This window comes from Martes martes (assembly GCF_963455335.1).
Source record: "Martes martes genome assembly, chromosome: 12".
Taxonomy (NCBI): Eukaryota; Metazoa; Chordata; class Mammalia; order Carnivora; family Mustelidae; genus Martes; species Martes martes.
Window position 1 is genome coordinate 90752791 of NC_137900.1, and position 17601 is coordinate 90770391.

Genomic DNA, 17601 nt, shown 5'->3' on the forward strand with positions numbered 1-17601 from the left:
GCTAGGCACTCACGGGCATTACCTAATCTTAGCTGCACCAAGGTGAAGAAGTCGGGCCCCAGGCAGGCCAGGACCCCTGAATAAGGTTGCACGGCTGATGGGCTGGGGCTTAGAGCCCAGGACAGGCCAGCTTCGGAGGCCAAGCCCTCAGCCGCTCCAGTAGACCCAGTGGGTGGTGGGAAGGTGGGCTGGGGCCCTTAGGAAAGGGAGATCAAGGGGTCCCTCGGTGTCCGAGGCACAGCTTGGCCTGCCGTCTCAGTGCCTCTACACCTGACTACCAGGGTGAAATCCTTGGTCTGTTACCCACTGAGCCCTCCAAATCCCCAAATAAAGTGCAGTGATTAGGAGCTTTCAACGGATTATTGATACTCGCCTTCCCAGGTACCCCTGATGTCATCAGGCCCCTGTAGATGTCTGCTTGGCCTCGGGCAACAGCCTGTCCCTGGCACAGCTTGGAGGGGCTGCCTGATGTGTTTTCTCATGTTAGGGAGACATGACCGTTCCCGAACGGGTTAAGCCAGTTAGTGGAGCTCCCTGTGCCTCCGTCTCCTCATCTGCAGAGTGGGGATCGTAAATGTACGTGTCACACAAGGAGGACTAACTACATAAACGTTTGCAAAAAGCATCTAGAACTGGGAGGAATGCAATTTCAGTGTGGGTTGATAAATTACAAAGGCCTGGAGTGGTTTCCGAGGCTGGAGTCAGGGACTGGGGACCTTGCCTTGGGCTGGGTTTATGACCTCGACTGGGTCTGTCTACCCTGAGCCTCATTTTTCCTCCTGTAAAATAAAGGGCACCAGGCCAGATCTCTTCCCGCCGCTCTGCTGTGACACCTGGCTTCCTCGGAAACACAGATAGGGAGACTGAGGCACAGGGAAGCCCTTCTACCTCGGCCCCACAGCTAGGTGCCCTGTTCATCATCCTGTCCTCACCCCATCCCCATGTTTCCCTGAGGGCTTACACAGACCCCCTTCCCCCAGCCTGTGGCTCCCAATCCGTGGGGTCACCCCGGCAGGACCCCAGCTTCAGGACCCATCTCCTTTGGGGAACATAGCTCACCTCCTCTCTATCGGCTGTTTCTTCAGCAGGAGAACGGGGTGACACGCAGCTGGTACAGAGAGGGCTGTCGTCCTGATCAGCACAGTGCTCGGCCCACCCCCAGACCCAAGATACCCATGCAACATGCCAAGCTCACTGTCCCTCTCCCCAGGCGGGGTCTGCTGGGGAAAGAAATCTGAGTGCAAGACCCCCATGCAGGGGAGGAGGGAGACCCCGAGATAAAGCCCAGGCCAGGTGCTCCCACGTGGGTTTCTGCCCCCCCCCCCGCCCATCTCTGGCTCCGTCTCCTCCCTGTCTTCCAGGCTGAGAGCTTAATGGTCTAATTATTCCGACTTGGCAAGAGGGCCAAGCCACTGAGGCATGGCGGGGTCTGGGGGCCATCAGTGTCCCCTCCCATGGGGGTGCAGACCAGAGTCAGGAGTACTTTTCAGGATCTCACTATGGATGGGGACACCTCTCTGGGTGCCCGTCTCCCTGTATACGGGGGGGTAGGGGGGCTGGCAGAGGCCATATTCAGATCTCAAATTTAAAATGCTTAATGCTCAGCCTGCATCCCATCCGGGAATCCATCTATCCCCTGACCTGGAGGGTTAATAATATCTCACTGTGCACGTGAGGAACCCAGGTACAAAGAGGGTACATTGCCTGTCAGTGTAGAACAGGAGACAAACCCAAAGGACAGGAGGCCAGAGGGTGGGGACCCAATCTCCTCTCTCCCTGCCTGGCCCTCCCCCACCCCTACAAGCCGCCGGACCCTATCCCAGAGAAGGCCTGCTCCCCTTTCCCACGGAGAGCCTCCGCAGGTGCCCCCGGAGGCCGGGCCTCCAACAATAGCCCTGGACCCGGGGCTGACCTAGCCCTTTATCAGTGCAGGAGATCGCGCACCATCTGGCCCCACAGCTGCCCAGGTGGGCTCACCTTCCCAGCTCTGTTTCAGGGAAACTCTACCCCTCAAGCTGGCCCTCCCCCAGCCCTGACCACGGCCCGCCTGCCCGCCACAGAGACTAGAGAGGAGATGGCTGTCTGCATGGCTGAGCCCGTTGGTGCCGAGGTACCGGCCCCAGAGCAGCCGGGAATTGAGCACGCAGCCTTCGGGGCCTGAGGGCTCTGGGGGACAGAGTGTGGGTAAGGGGGAGTGGCGGGGGGTAGCACATTCCCCAGGCACCTTGTATACTGACGGATATTCCATCCACAGACAGGAAAACTCCCAGATGATCCTGTGAGGCTGAGCTGTTCTTTTCTTTTTTTTTTTTTTTTTTGTCTTTTAAAGATTTTACTGATTTATTTGATAGAGCATACGCAGGGGGAGCGGCAGGGAGAGGGAGAGGGAGAAGCAGGCTCCCCGCTGAGTAGGAAGACTGGCTCGGGGCTCGATCCCAGGACCCCAGGATCATGACCTGAGCTGAAGGCAGAGGCTTTAACCCACTGAGCCCCCCAGGCGTCCCTAGGCTGAGCTGTTCTAATGTAGGTCCGCCCCAGGCCCCGCACCGCAGCCTGTGTGGGATCTTGGAGAAGCCTCGACTTCCCCAGCTCTTACCTGCTCACTCAGAAAAGTGAGAGGCGGAGAGGGTTTTCCTCACAAGACTGTTTCTGATGATGCAAAGAGCTGGTCCAGGGGAAGAACTTAGCCTGCGCTTCGTACATTCAAGGACTTGCATAGGAAAATATTAGCAGCCTGTAGACCGTTTACGGACGTCCGGCGGCGGGGGGCAGAGCGGGGGCTCTTCCTCTCTCTCGGGCAGGACGCCGGCATGCGGATGCCCAGGGCCTCCACACCCAGTAGGCCCACTCATCGGTCCTGGGAGGGATGCTGCATCCTCGCCACTCTGTAGATGGGGAATCGAGGCACAGAGTGGTGGAGGCCACGCGCTCGTGGTCTTTCTGACCCCGAACCACCTACCCAGCTGCCCCTGCTGGGTGCTCTCGTCGCTCAGCCTGGGCTCACACACGCACGTCTGAGTCAGCGGAGCTCTCCTGCCCCACAGCTGCCTTCAGGACCCGAGCCCCGGGGGCAAACGACAGTATCCCTTCCCGGCTGTCTTCCCAGGGTCTGGCCCACTGTGGTGCCTGAACGCGTGGCATGAGGCCGAGGTTACCTCCCCTCCTCCTGAGCCTTCGGTGGTGACTGTTTGCGAGGGCGGGGAGGGCCCTCCTTACCCACAGGAGACCTGCAAGGTCACAGGACGGGCACGCGGGCTCGTTCCTTGATGCGGCCGTTCACCAGTGTGCTTTGGGCCAAGAGCCACCCCCGAGGTCCGCCGTGATGGGCTGAGGCTCGGGGTGCCGTCCCCGGACTCCCAGTCCCGGGCCCCAGCACACTGGGCCTCCCTAGCTCCCTCGCTGTTTTCCTCCCCGCAGGTTTCTGGCACAGTCCCGAGTGCGAATTTGTCCGCCACTGCATCGCCAAATCCCAGGAGCGCGTGGAAGGGAAAGTGCAGGTGTCCGTCTTCAAGGGCCAGGTGTACATCCTCGGCCGGGAGTCCCCGCTGTCCCTCTACAACGAGGAGCTGGTGAGGTAGGTGCACCCGCCCCGGGCCCCCCGGCTGAGGAACAGACTGACCTCATGGCCAGCGTCGCTTCTGACCAGCTTTCTCCACAGAGACGCGCCTAAGCACGCGGGGCGCGGGGGAGACAGTCACCAGGGGAGTCGATGCCGCCTCTACCCCTGGGCCTTCCAAAGGCACCCGGCCAACGGTCACCTGGACATAGAATTAGGCAGGATGGCGTCGGGCCGTGCGGAGGCACGGGAGAGGCTGGCTGGGTATATAACGGGTGTGGCGAGGCTCCCCTGAGGTCACCTTGGAGCTGGGCTCCCAAGGACAGGAGCTAAACAGGTGGAGAGGGAGCAGGAGGTTCCCAGGGGCACCGTCATGTGCGGAGGTTCTGGGCCTTGGAAGAACATTCCAGAACATCCCAGGCAGTATAGGAATGTCGGGAGCCAGACCCCAGAGCGTGAGGGTCCCGGGGCCAGATCTTAAAGCGATGGAGCCGTCAGACCTGTGCTTTTCGAGCTGCTTCTGGCCGCTCTGGAGAACTGATTTGGCCGAGGTGGGAGGGAGAGAAACAGAAGGTTTGACAACTGGTTAAGAGGTTAAGAGTGGCAAGGGCTTGGATGCGGAGGGAGATGAAAAGGTATGGAATCGCCCGGCATACGCGGCTGGGCCCCCGTGGGAGGCAGTTCCCAGAGTGAGGGGGTTCTTGGGGAAGATCCTCCGTGTGGGCTCAGACACCTTGAGGGTGAGTCATCTTGGAGACAGACCAGGAGGGTATCTGGCCAGCCCGTGGACACACAGGTCTAGAGTGGAAGAGAAAGTGGGTGGAAGACAGGGCAGGGTGGCAGACATCTCGAGGTTTTCCGAAGCCAGGAGGAAACTGGCCGGGGAGGGGAGGGTCAGAGTGAGCCCGGAAGGGAGCCAAGGAGGGGACTTGAGGCCACGCCAAGGGTGCTGCCAAGGCCTCGGGACAGTCAAAGGCGGCCCGAGCTCTTGAACTGCGCCTACACTTGTGCACGAGAGTGTGGCCTTTACCGAGGACCACAGCATCCCCTTGGGAGTTCACCCGGCCACACACGAGGTGGGGACCGACAGCCCCACCTGACGCAGGTCCCAGGCCCAGCTTAGCCCCGGTGCAGGCCCGTTGGGAATTAGCGGGCGAGTTTTGTTTGGCGGTCAATATTATTTCCCTCTTTCCCGTCCTCGCCGCGTTGAGCTTCTCCCCCCTTCCATCTTTCTAAACACTTTATAAGCCATAAATATAACCGAATCAGTTTAGATCAGTCGGGGTAAATGTCAAATTATCTTCTCTCTTTCTCTCTCTGGCTCTTTCCTCCCCCCCCCCTCCGAATCAGCAGCCTCTAATAATCTGCCCAACCCTTCATTAAACCTTACAGCCTCACTCAGGGAGATTAAATGAAGAAAGTAAAAAGGGGAAGGAAAAAAAGAGAGAAAAGCAGGCGCATTTATTCTCACTGTGTCTCCGACCATTTCCCCTTTCTTTTTGATTTCTACATCGCTGACTTGAAAGCCCTTGAGTGACAGCCTCGCAGGGACCAGCGAGGAAGCCGCGAGAGGTAACAGAACTGGAAATGCCGTGGCACAGTAGGTAGAAAGTAACGTAATTATAGAGCAGGTCAGAGCCACTCGAATGAGCAAAAATAAAAGCACAGAGGTTTTCTGTAGACCGTCAGGGGAGGTAAAAAAAAAAAAAATCATTGTAAACTCTTTTTCCACCACCAACCACCCCCCCCAACCACCACCCCAAACCACAGTTTTAAAGAGAGGTTTCTCGGCTCCCGAAAAGCACCTCTGGGAGGCATTCTTCAGCCTCGCATGCGGGACGAGCGTGTCCCTGGACGTGGGCCTCTCTCTGCCTGGGCTGCCGGGGCCGCTGGGGTGTCCTGTCCGGGGAGGGGAGCGGGAAAGTTTGTTTTGACAACGCGCGCGAGATGGCGATGAAAAGGCAGATGAGCGTGGAGGGGAGCAGGAAGGGACCCTGAGCCCTGGCTTCTCCCTGAGCAGAGCACAGGGATCCTTCCAAAGGGGACGGGTGACTCGGACAGCGGCGGTGTGTGCCATGATTTGATTCACGTGGGGAGGGGTAGGCGTTCTTGTCCAGAGTGAGGTCCGTAAAAGGGAGCTGCAGAGGCTCATGCCTTAGTTTGTCCAGCTTTTTCCTCCTCCCCCTGAGGGGTGCCAAGAGGCAGCCCCTCTAGGGTCTGGCAGCTTCCCCCTTCCAGGGGACTTGCTGGTCTACTCCTGGTGGCCTGTGCCGCCTGAGACCTGGAGGGGCCCGTGGAGGTGGGGAGGAGGAAAGAAGGGGTGGGCGTTCGTGGGCAGCTGCACGGGCCCCATGAAGGGCAGGGCCGGGGTGTGGTGGGGCTTGGGCACCAGAGCCCACATCCTGAACAAGCCGTAGGACAGCTGAGCGCCGACACCCCACTTGTTGTTGTAAGAAGTCCACAGAGCCAGACAGAGGCACAGCCTTGGGGTCTCGGGGGCGGGGGGGGGGGAGGGAATTAGCATATTCCCCTCTGCCCTCCTCCTCCCCAATCTCACCTCTCCGGAGAAGGCTCCTGAGGGGACAGGCCGCCTTCTCGTCATCCAGAACCTTGAGACTGCTTTGTCCTGAGGCTGGAGTTCTGGAGAAGCGAAGACAAGGGGCTGATTCAGAGCAGGACGCGTGAGAAACAGAGGAGGGACCCCTCCCCACCAGAGACTCGGAGGGTGGCCGTGAGGCACCAGATCTGAGACCACAGTGCCCTGAACTTGTCCTCGAAGAGTTTATCCCAGCCTCGAGTAAGGCCGATGGGTGATGGTTTGCTGACATCTGCTGCCCCACCACGCACCGTGGGCCCCGTTCTCATCTTGCTCCTGCTTCCCCGGCACCTGCAGACCATAGGTGCCTAAAAAGGCCCGTATAAGTGAATGCGTGAATGAAAGGCACGAGTCCTAGTGCACATGTGCCAGGTGTGGCAGCCACATCATTTCCCATGGGGCCGGAGATAACGCCGAGAGACCCATTTGGCAGTTGAAAGCCCAAAGCTCAACGAGCAGGAGGGGGTACCCTGAGCTCTGCAGTGCGAGGGGTGGCGGAGCCTGACCAGAAGGACTGTGGTTGGGAAGGGTTTCTCAAAGGACAGCTAAGTGAAAACAGCCCCAAGGGTGAAGGCTGTTGAATCCGGAAGATGGCACTTGTAGACAGGGGAAACATTTGTGACAGTGGCAGCTGACCAGGCCCTTCTTAGGGATGGCCGGCACAGGGCAGGTGCCAGGTTTGTGGATGGATCTCAGTGCTGGCAGAGGGGAGGTGGCACTGAGTGCTTCAGGGGTGCTGTCCCAAGTCCGAGGCTGTCCCGGGGGCACCCCGTGGCCTCCTGGGCTTTCGGGCCACTGGATGCCATCAGCTGTTGCTGGAGATGCCGGAAGGCAGAGCTGGCTCACAGGTGTGTCCTCGCTGGAGGATTTCGGCCACTGGCGCTGGCTGAGCTGGATGGAACCCTACTCTGCCCATCCACGGAACGGGGCTGAGGCTCCCTGCTCTCCAGCGCTGGGCACGGTGCCTTGCCCATAGTAGGGATCCTGAATTGGACAGAAAGCCATGAGAGACCAAAGTTTAGGCCAAGCTGGCCAAGATACCCTGGGTACCCGCCAGCCTGAGCCGTCGTCCCTAGCCCTGGAGAGCCTCTGCCTCCGGAAGCAAGGCCTAGGGTGTGCTGACCGGCTTCTCCTCTCTCTGCAGCATGAACGTGCAGGGTGACTATGAGCCAGTCGATGCCACTGGGTTCATCAATATCAACTCCCTCAGGTGAGCCGCTCCCTCTGGTCTTCAGACCCACCAGGTGCGGGCAGCCAGCTCTGATGGGACCTCGGCTGCTCCGACCACTGTCCCGTCCTAGACAAACCGCGACTTCCCGTCCCTCTGCCCACAGCATCTTCAGTGCCTGCTTCGGGCCCAGCCTGCTCCTGTTTTCAGAGGGGCAGAAGGCCTAGCTGGAAACTACCAGAAGCCTGAGTGCTTGGGTTCCCTGTTTCTGGGTCCTGCCCTTTGCCTTAGACACTCACTCGCACCCCCTCTAGCTACAAGAAGGACTCTACCAGGAGCCCCTTGCCTGGGCAGGTTTAGAAAGGCAAATGGCCCAGAGGTAGAAAGGGACCTCAAAAAGTCATCGGGCTGCAAGGCCCCTCGTGCCTGTCACCATACCCGAGCTACAGATGGAGCCGGAATCCATCCTAGCTATGTGGATGCCCGTGGCCTGGTGGGGTAGCACGCATTGTCTGAAGCCATTCAGACCTGGGTTCAGATCCTGGCTCCACAGGATGGTCTCAGACCCCTTCCGGACCCCTGGGAGCACAGCTGGGGATACTGACCCTAGCCGCCTCACAGGTGTGGCAAAAGTTTGCATGAGTCCCGGGACATCAGCCTGGCACTCAGCCTGGACCCTGGCCTGCAGGAAGAGCTCACGTGCTCAGCGTAGGTGTAGCCCGGGGAGGGGACGGGCTACAAGGGCAAACAGGGTCATTCATGACCAGTGGCTACGATACACTAACTTCCAGCCACTCTCCGGGGTCGCACTGAATTCTTACACAAATTCGCAACCCCAGAAACAGGCCCAGAGTGGTTAAGTAAGTCGCCCATAGTCACACAGCTAGGAAGCCGCGGAGCTAAGTCCAGAAGGTGTGTCTGTCCAACTCTGAGTTCTGAGTCACCAACTTCCTTCTCTCCAGGCTTGGCGCTGGGAAGAAGGCACGAGTCTCTCTTGCCTCCCGAACACATGTCCTGGGCACAGAGCCACCATTTTGTCCCTGGAGCCGAGAGACCGGGAGAGACGCTGAATCCAGCCTGACCTTCCCGGGCGCTCTCCCGCTCCAACAATCACCTCCACCACCCCGCCTCCTTCGCCCTCTGTATTTTATGACTATAAACCCTTTTAAATGGCTCCGAACACATTGGGTTCTCATAATGGCCTCTTCATCGCTCCCATTGCCAGTTAAATGCTTTGTCTTCAACAATGCCAAGCAATGTTTTCCCCTAAAGATAAATTAATTACATTATCCTGTTTGGAGGGCAGGAGGGGCCAGGGCAGGAGCGGGAACAGAGGGAGAGAAAAAAAAGACAACTTCACACACATCTTAACTAACAGCTGCCCCCGCCACCCGGGTTCTGCCTGAATTAATTGAACGGAGTGCATGTTGTTATTGTTAATTTACATTTTTCTTTGTTTTCAATCTGGTTTACAGGCTGAAGGAATATCATCGCCTCCAGAGCAAGGTCACTGCCAAATAGACCGGCGGACAATGAGGAGCCGGGCCTCCTTCTTTGCCCATCTCCCAAGTACAGGCGCTAATTGTTGTGGTAATTTGTAATTGTGACTTGTTCTCCGGGGCTGGCGGCCTGGTGGGGGTGCCAGGCCCCAGCTTTGTTCCCTGCTCCCCGGTGGCGGGGCTGGGGCTGCCGTCCGCAGTGGGGAGATGTAAAATGACAATTAAAAAAGGATACATGAGACTTTTGTTTCCTTATTTCTGCAGCGAGGGCGTGTGTGTGTGTGTGTGTGTGTGTGTGTGTGTGTGTGTGTGTGTGTGTTGTGAGTCTCGCTCTTCCTAGACCGACCTTTGTGTTTTCTGAGTCAAGCGCTGCCAGACCCATCTTTCGCGGGGGAACCTGTTCCTCTGGAAGGAAGGGACACTCTCTCCCCCAGCAAGACCCAGGGGACCCAGATACGCGCCCCTGGGTCAGCCTGGCATTTTGTCACCGACTGTGGCCCCGTGCCGCGTCACGGGAACCACGGAGAGTTTGGGTGACATGCTGGAGAGCTGACCTGCCGTCGCCCACGGAGAACAACCGGGAATGGCGGCCACGACGAACCACACGAGACTCCCCCCGCCACAGCACAGTGGCCTTAAGTAGCCTAAATTGGGGAGGAGGAGGAGCCCCCAGAAGAAAAGCCTGGACAGAGAACAGAAAAGGACAGGCACAGCGTTTAACTCATACTCTTGGGGGAAGCCACCGGGCCTACAAGGTTCCCGCTACTCACCAGCGCCCAAGGCCGCCATGTTGGTGCAGTGACTCCGCCCCCTCAGTCATAGCTCATTGGACCGTGACTGGGCACCTGACCCAAGCTGGGCCAATCAGAATCTCACTCCCAGGAACCGGACAGGTGCAAATAGCCGGAAGTGAGCCCAGGTGTACTTGGGCAGGATAGGATGCCCTATGCCCAGGGAGGCAGAGAGTGGAGAAAGAAGCAGGAGGAAGGAGGGAAGAGTGGGTTCCAGGTTCAGAACCCCAGTTCCCATCCTGGTATGAACTGTGGTGCTGGTGGCGTTTTGTTTTGTTTTTGTTTTGTTTTAAGGCGACTCCTTGCCCACCGCAGAGTCCAGCGCAGGGCCTGAACTCAGGTTCCAAGATCAAGACCTGAACTGAGATCAGGAGTCAGGCAACCCACTGACAACCCTATCAGGTGCCCCAGTGCTGGTGGCGTTAATGGTGGCATTTCTCCATCCGGATTCTGTAAGACACCCTGGGGTTCTCATAACCAGTTGTCATTTAGGGCTTAAGCTTGATGAGGGAGTTCCTGATTCTTGGAAACAGGGAGCATCTTTACTGGGAAGACTCGAGTGCTGGTTATTCTGGGCCCCACCCTGGTTCTGATCACTGTACTTGCCTTTGTCGATGAGGGTTTCTTTCCAAACAGGTTATTCTTGAAAATGTATTTTTCTCTAATTATAAAATTATAAATGAATTACTCAATATTAATTTTGCCAAACACTTCGCTGTAAATTTTTTGCACATCATCTCACTTGCTCTCCAAAACAACACTGTGAGGTAGAAACTTCCATCTCCATTTCGCAGAGGAAGCAACAGATGCTGAGAAATTGATTTGCCAAAGGCCACTCAGCTAGCATGATGACAGCCAAGAACCAAACCCTGGCCTGGCTGACCCCCAGAGCCTTGTTCATGTCCTGAATCATCATAATGGGCTGCATCTTACTAAAAAAATTAAAATCTTATGGCAAAAATGATCAGCCATCAGCTTAGCATCCCAGTTACAAACACTGCTTACACTTAGTGTATTTCTTTATGATCCTACTTTTCTACGCTTATAAATATTTTTGCAGAGTTCTTTAGGTTAAAGTATTTTAAAAGCAGATGTTGCACTGTGCTTTAAAATGCTAACACTATGTCATGAATGGTTCCCCACATCATTAAATCTCTTCTCGAATACAACAGCTACATAATATTCTGCTATACTGGAAGAAAAAAAAAAAAGATTGAGTCACTCAACTTTTTCCCATTTATAGATTTTTTCCCCCCACATCTAAATTGTTGTCCTGCCCTTTTTTGAATTTAATTGAGTATGTTGGGTGGTTGGTTTATTAGCTATTTTTTTTTTTTTGCCTTTTTGGTGGATTATCTGGGGTTTACCTCTAGCTTACCCCAGTCTTCCTTCAAGTAATACCACACCACCTCATGTATAATACGAGAATCTGACACACAACGACCTTACGGCATATGCCTTTGTACTCTTGTTGTCATAGGCATTACTTTTTTTCAAAATCCCACAGTTTGCTGCTGTTACTTTTGCTTTGGATCGCCAAGTGTTTTCAAACGATTAAAAATAAGAAAAGAATGGGTTTTTTTGTTTGTTTAGTTTTGTTTTGTTTTAAGAAAAGAATGTTTTGTATTTATCCTCATGTAGGATCAGTAATGTTTCTTTCTTCAGTGTTTGACAGAATTGACCGGTGAAGCCATCTGGGCCTGGAATTTTCTTGGTGGGAAGCTTTTAAAGGGGCACTTTCGTGGCTCAGTCTGTTAAGTGTCTGCCTTGGGCTCAGGTCATGATCCCGGAGTCCTGGGATCGAGCCCCACATCTGGATCCCTGCTCAGTGGGGAGTCTCCTTCTCCCTCTCCCTCTGCCTGCCACTCCCCCTGCTTGTGCTCTCCCTCTCTCTCTCAAATAAATAAATAAAATCTTTAAAAAATAAAGTATAAATTCAGTTTTTTTGATTCATATAGGGTGTTTCATATTCTCCATTTCCTCTTGGGTCACTTTGGGTAATTTGTGTCTTTGGAGGAATTTGCCCATTTCATTTAGGCTGTCAATTTTATGGGCATAAAGCCTTTCATGATATTTCCTTAGGATCTTTTTTCCTTCTTTCTCCAAAATGTGTTTATTGGGATAATTTCCCACTCATCTGGATTCAGGGTGCTTTTAGCTCTGCCTCTGTCTAAAGGAGCATCCTTCTGGAAGCCTTGTTTCCCTCTCGTAGGCTGGCAAAGGACAGTGGAGCCGCCAACACACAAAACAACCATTTTGTGTGTAGCTAAAGATGGTGATTTTATGGCATTCACATGCATGAGCAGGAGTTGGGGCTCTGTACTGGGTGCTTCCTCTGTCCTCTTCCCAGGACGGGTGAAGGACGTCCTTTGAGAGGGTCGTGTTCGCATGGGGAGGTCATCATGGTTGGAAAGGCTAATTATCTTTTCAATGCATTAGGACTGATAGTGATGTTCCTCTTTCATTACTTACCTTCGTAATTTGTGTCCTAGTGTCTTCTTGGTCAATGTAACTAAAAACTTGCCATTTTTTGTCCCTCTCTGTAGAACGTCTCTTTTTCCTGCCTACTTTTAAGACTTTCTCTTTATCGCTGATTTTCAGCAGCTTGATTATGCGTTGTTACGGTTTTCTTACCTTTACTCTATTGGGGTTCATTGAGCTTGAACCTGGGGATTTTATCTCAGTTGGAACATTTTTGGCAGTTATGCCTCTCAGTTTACATACATCACATTGTTTCTTATCCTTACTGTCTCTATCGTGGGTCTCACTTGGCGTAAAATCCAAAGTCCTTACTACCAGCCAGCACCAACTACCAGACACAGAAGTGAGACCACGTGGCTCATAAGATGACAGCAGCTGCCTGAGTGATCCCACACAAGACCAGCTGAAGAATCATCCAGAACAACAACCTCTAGGCACATTAGAATGAATAAAGTTTGGTTCTATTCCATTAAGTTTGGGTTATTTATAATGCAGAAACAGATCATCGAAATTGACTGTGGCCTATCAATCCCTTCAGGATCTGGCTCCCTACTAGCTCCCTTCCTCACCTCCTTTCACACTCCCTCTCATTCTGTGCAGCCCGCTGTCTTACTTGCTGTTCCCCAAACAGGCCAGCTCTCCCTGGACCCTCCTCCCTGAGACAGCTACAAGGCTCGCTTGTGTACCGAGCCCTGACCTGCACTCGCTGTACCCCTTGCCCTGGCTTTCTCTGCTCCATATCACGTATCACTTGACCTACTAGGCATTGATTTGCTTTGTGTGCCTAATAATTTTTTGTTAGATGCTGGGCATTGTTGAGTGCCTCTCCCACCAGGATAGGGAGCCCTGTATGGGCAGAGATCAGATCTGTCTTATTCACAGCTGTGTCCCAGCTGCTGAAACCAAGCCTGGTCCATAACAGGGCTCAGTAAATATTTGTTGAATGAGTGAACATCTACCCAGTCTTCATTAGCTCGGAAGCCACATCCCAGGAACTTCAGAAAGTTCTCTCTCTCCCCAGTTCAGCTCCCAGTCCTGCTCTAGAAGTACAGGGAATGGTGCTTACACATTCTGGAGCCATTTCGATCCAATCCTCACCCCACAGCCCTGGTCCTGCTTTTTTTCATCTCCTGCCACTTCCGTAACTTCATTCCAGCCACTATCTACAAACTTGACATGCCACTGCCCCTGATCTCTTGACCACGGACCCCAACTCCACTGAGAAGTGGGAGGAAACCACCTTAAGGATCTAGAATAGGGTCGCTTGGACACTGAAGGGTTAGGACTCTCAGCCTTTCACATAACACAGATCTGCCACATCTGGGCATGCAGGTGTAGATAAGTGGTCTGGGTTGTTGATAGTTTCAACCAACAGCCCCCAGCTGTCGCTAGAACCAGTCTGTCTTCCAGCTACAGACCTTGTTGCAGGGGTTAGCTCATTGGGACTGACTCTGCCTTTCTCGGGGTAGACGTTATCCTTGGGAGACCCAAGATTCCGTTACCCACTGGCCCCCGGGCCACCACAGAAGTCCAGGTATGTCTGAATGAGGTCATTGCCAACACTAGAGATCTGTCTTTAGGCATGTTCTTAGCTCTCAAGTCAATCGGGAAATTCAAGGGGCTCCTGGCTGGTTAAGTGTCTGACTCTTGGTCTAAGCTCAGGGCATGATCACAGAGTCATGAGATCCAGCCCCACATCAGGCTCTGCACTCAGTGGGGAGTCTGCTTGAGAGTCTCTCCCTCTCCCTCTGCCTCTCTCCCTGCTTACCCTCCCTCCCTCTCTCTAAAATAAACAGGAAATTTCCTGAAAAAATCAGGAAATTCAAAAAGATGTTGGATGTAGATGGGGCTGTCAGTATCTCCCAACCATTGTTTACCTGGGCCCAGCCAGAGTGACCTAGTAGAGAGATACTGAAATTTACAAAAACTTTGGAAAATCATTGGGAAAAAATTCATTTCTCCATCCGTATGTTAACCAAAATGCTTTGGTGAATATTTTTATGTTTCTTGCTAGTCATTTTTGCACGTGTACATTTGTTTTCATCTACGTAATGTAATTTGTTTACATTGTGTAGCTGCATATTTGTTTCATTTCTTCCCTTGACAGCATAATTAATTTTCCATATTGTCGATAGACTTCATAACGAACTTGCATTATATTCCTGAAATGGGTAAATCTTGCGTGAGATGTAAATTATATTTTAAAGCTGTTAAAAAGAATTATCATTTTGGGGGCACGTGGGTGGCTGAGATGGTTAAGCAGCTGTCTTTGATTCAGGTCATGATCTCCTGGGTCCTGGGATTGAGCCCTATGTCCGTCTCCCAGCTCAGCGGGGAGTCAGCTCGTCACTCTCCTTGCTTGAGCTCACTCTCTCTCTCTCAAATGAATAAACAAATCTTTTTTAAAAACCAAATGATGTTTTTAATGCAAGAAGGAAAGATGGCTAGTGTTAAAGGATGGGGAAGAGCATGGTCTAGGAAGGCACTGGCTGGGGCCAGTCTCTGGAGGGCAAGGAAGGTGTCTGGCCAGAGGGGAGCAAAGGACTCTCACGAGGCAGCTGTGGACCAGGCAGGTGGGATGAGACCATGGGGGCAGCTCAGGCACCAGACACAGGCAACCCATACTAAATCCTGACAACTCCTCTGTCCCCTTGAGAACTTGGGTAAGTACTTCACCATCTTGAGCTTTGATTTCTCCATCTGTAGGATGGGATCATAATGGGTCCTTCCTCCCCGGGGCATAGGCGAGCTGTTGGGACAGACCCTGGTCTCCATCCTCGAGCCACACGAGAGCCGTGGCAGCATCAGAGAAGCTAGTCGCTGCCTTTATGTGCATCCCGGGTGCACCGTTCCAAAGGCCTTTTCTCCTCCTTCTTTACACCGTGGGAGATTCGCAATCATGATGAGTAAAGGAGGGGGAAGGAGAACTCAGACTTGAGTTCGAATCTTGCCTCTGTACTTCCTAACCAGTGACCTGGGGTGACCTCTTTAGCATTCGGCTTCAGTGTCCTCAGCTATCAAACGAGGATAATCATAGTGTCCGCCTCACAGGGGCTCTTTAAGAGGCAGCAGCCGTGGGTGTCAGGGCTCCTGGCTTCCAGCCATGGTTGTTAGCCAATAGAGCATGCCCGCAAGGGAAAACGCACTCCCTTGATGTGTCTGGCCTGTGACAATTTGACTTTTTGCATTTTACTTATCAGCAGCCACTGGCTCAGAGCTGATGAGCCCTGGACCCTGACAAGCACCACTTTCTTGTCCTTCAAAGTGGAGGGGGACATCCTCCAGCTTTCCCTAAATGCTCTGCCCTGAACATTTCTGGGATGGGTTCAGTCTGCCTTGCTGACTGCAGGCACCCTGAGAGCCGTGAGTGTGCGCGCTGTGACCCCGCTCTATCCCCCCGCACTCAGCCCAGGATCTCACAGATCAGAGGTTCTCGATGAAATTACAGTAAATGAATGAATTTTCCCATCCCAGCTTAGCTATTATTTTATTACTGTTTCTAAATCCACCCTGTCTTCGTCCTCTAGCTCCTGGTTGGGTGGAGGAGGGTTTCTCACCTACAGGGTCCTGAGAAGTCAGATGCTGGGATGCTGGACCTCAGTCTTGAGCCAGGACCCCCAGACCCCTTTCATCTCCTGGGGCAGGGGAGACAAGGAGAGATCCAAGCCAGCCGCCAGCCAGCCATGCCCACCTTCCAGGCCCCCCCCCCCACTGCTGTTAGAAGAAGCAAAACATTCCTGTTCCAGGCAGAAGATGGGGGTGGTTTTGGGTGAGACCCAATGCTCGTACACGCTAAAGCACAGCTACACACACCGTCGAGTGCACACGTCTTCGGTGGACAGCTCGATGAGGGGCCTCCGCCTGTGTAAGCACCAGTCCGATGAAGACAGGGAACATTTCCAGCACCCAGAAGGTTCCATGGTGCCACCGTGAGACTCAGAAATCATAGGGTTGGGGGAAAAAAAGACACCTTGCTTCTTTTTTAAAAATCACAGAGACACATTGGGCACATGGGAAAGTGGAGAAAGCTCAAAGCCACCGAGGCCACCCAGTCACCGTGCGGGCGGCAGGGACCACGGAGGGCCTCTTGCTCGCCTGTTGAGAGCTCTGGGCGGTGGCTGGTTCCCGCCGGGCAGGATTCCCTGAGTGAGCGAAGGAGAGGACAAATGAAGGAAGGAGATTGCACCTGCCTCTGCTCCCCGCCGATTTCTCCTGAGATATTTAACTCACGTGTGGGCGACGCACGTGGCAGGGGCGGCGTGCTAGGGCGGCCTGCCCCTGGGGCACGGGGTCCGAGGGTGAGCCCCCTTTCCAGTCCAAGTGTTCTGGTGCCTGAACTGCAGGAGAAGTAGCAGACGTGAGGAGCTGCGACAGGCCAGGCTTCCTGGGACGGAGGCCCAAGTCTCAGGTGACAAAGGTGAGGTTGAGATCGTGTCGTGTCCTGCCCCAAAGCTCGCACTCCTGGGCCAAACGCTGGCATCAGATTGTCCTCCCCTGACTGCAGCCTCGCTCCCCACTTCTCCCCGTTCCCCAGGCAGATCTTCCTTTCCCATGTGGGCACCTTTGCTCCTGGGAAACCCCCATCTCCCCAGGTGCCCTTCTTGATAGTAACGGGCACTGGAATAAAGGCCCAGAGCCCAGGCGCTGGCCGGCCCACAGGCCCACCTGGTGGGGCCCGCTGTCAGCCTCACCTGGATCTCAAGGCCCCAGGCAGCTGCAGGGAGGAGTGGCCGGGCCCCGCGACCAAGGCCCAGGCCTAGAGCTGATCTGCACGCCTCTCAGGCTGGGGAAAGGGCTCACCCGGGGTCAGCCCAATCGATATCTCATCTGTGGCTCTCCTAGCGGAAGTGATGGCTATTGGAACATGGTAATGGGTGTTGTCTTGTGGAAGAGACTAATCTTCCCAGCTGTGGAGGGCTCCGCAGGTGGCCCACAGCTCACTGCTGCCGCTGGAGCACATTTAAAGCTACAGCAGCCTCGTCCATCAGGGGTTTCCAGCAACTTCCTGGCGCAAGTCTGGGAGGTGATCCCGACCCATCCTCCAGAGCACCGGTGGGGAGACTGAAGCAGTGATTTGTCTGAGGTCACACACTCAGAAGATGGCCCCAGAAGCAAATTCTGGTCTCCAGATGCCTCATCTCATACAGGGGATGCTGGCCATGACAAACTCATGGCCGTGGACCGTATTTGGCCCTTGGGTATGTTGGGGTTTCCCATTGGCTGACTCAATGCTCCTTGAAAATACTGGATTTCAAATGCCATGAAATTTGGCCACAGTCCCTACCGTGCCTTAATGTCTCACACTCCACCAGCTTGCCTCATTTCACCACCTGTCTGGACTTGGATTAGTAGGACTGAGGTCTTAGCATAGTGGGATGAAGAGGAAGAGAATCAGCCTTGTCCCCTGGAGAAGTGGGATCCCTGCTCAGTCTGCCTTCTCCTGGCTCACAAGCCGGGAAGGTGACAGACTGTGAGCCATGAGACAGCAAGGGCCACATCTGTCTTGCCCA

The 17601-nt window shown here is 54.2% G+C and overlaps 1 protein-coding gene across 1 annotated transcript in view; it reads left to right on the forward strand.

The window, feature by feature from the left end:
• ASS1 (argininosuccinate synthase 1) overlaps positions 1-9060 on the forward strand; it is a 51521-nt gene extending 42461 nt beyond the window's left edge. Inside the window, exons 14-16 of the mRNA XM_080820368.1 lie at positions 3418-3574; positions 7297-7362; positions 8796-9060. Coding sequence (XP_080676494.1) covers positions 3418-3574; positions 7297-7362; positions 8796-8841 — 269 coding nt within the window. The 3' untranslated portion in view covers positions 8842-9060. The remainder of the gene's footprint in view (positions 1-3417; positions 3575-7296; positions 7363-8795) is intronic.
• The last annotated feature ends 8541 nt before the right edge of the window (positions 9061-17601 follow it).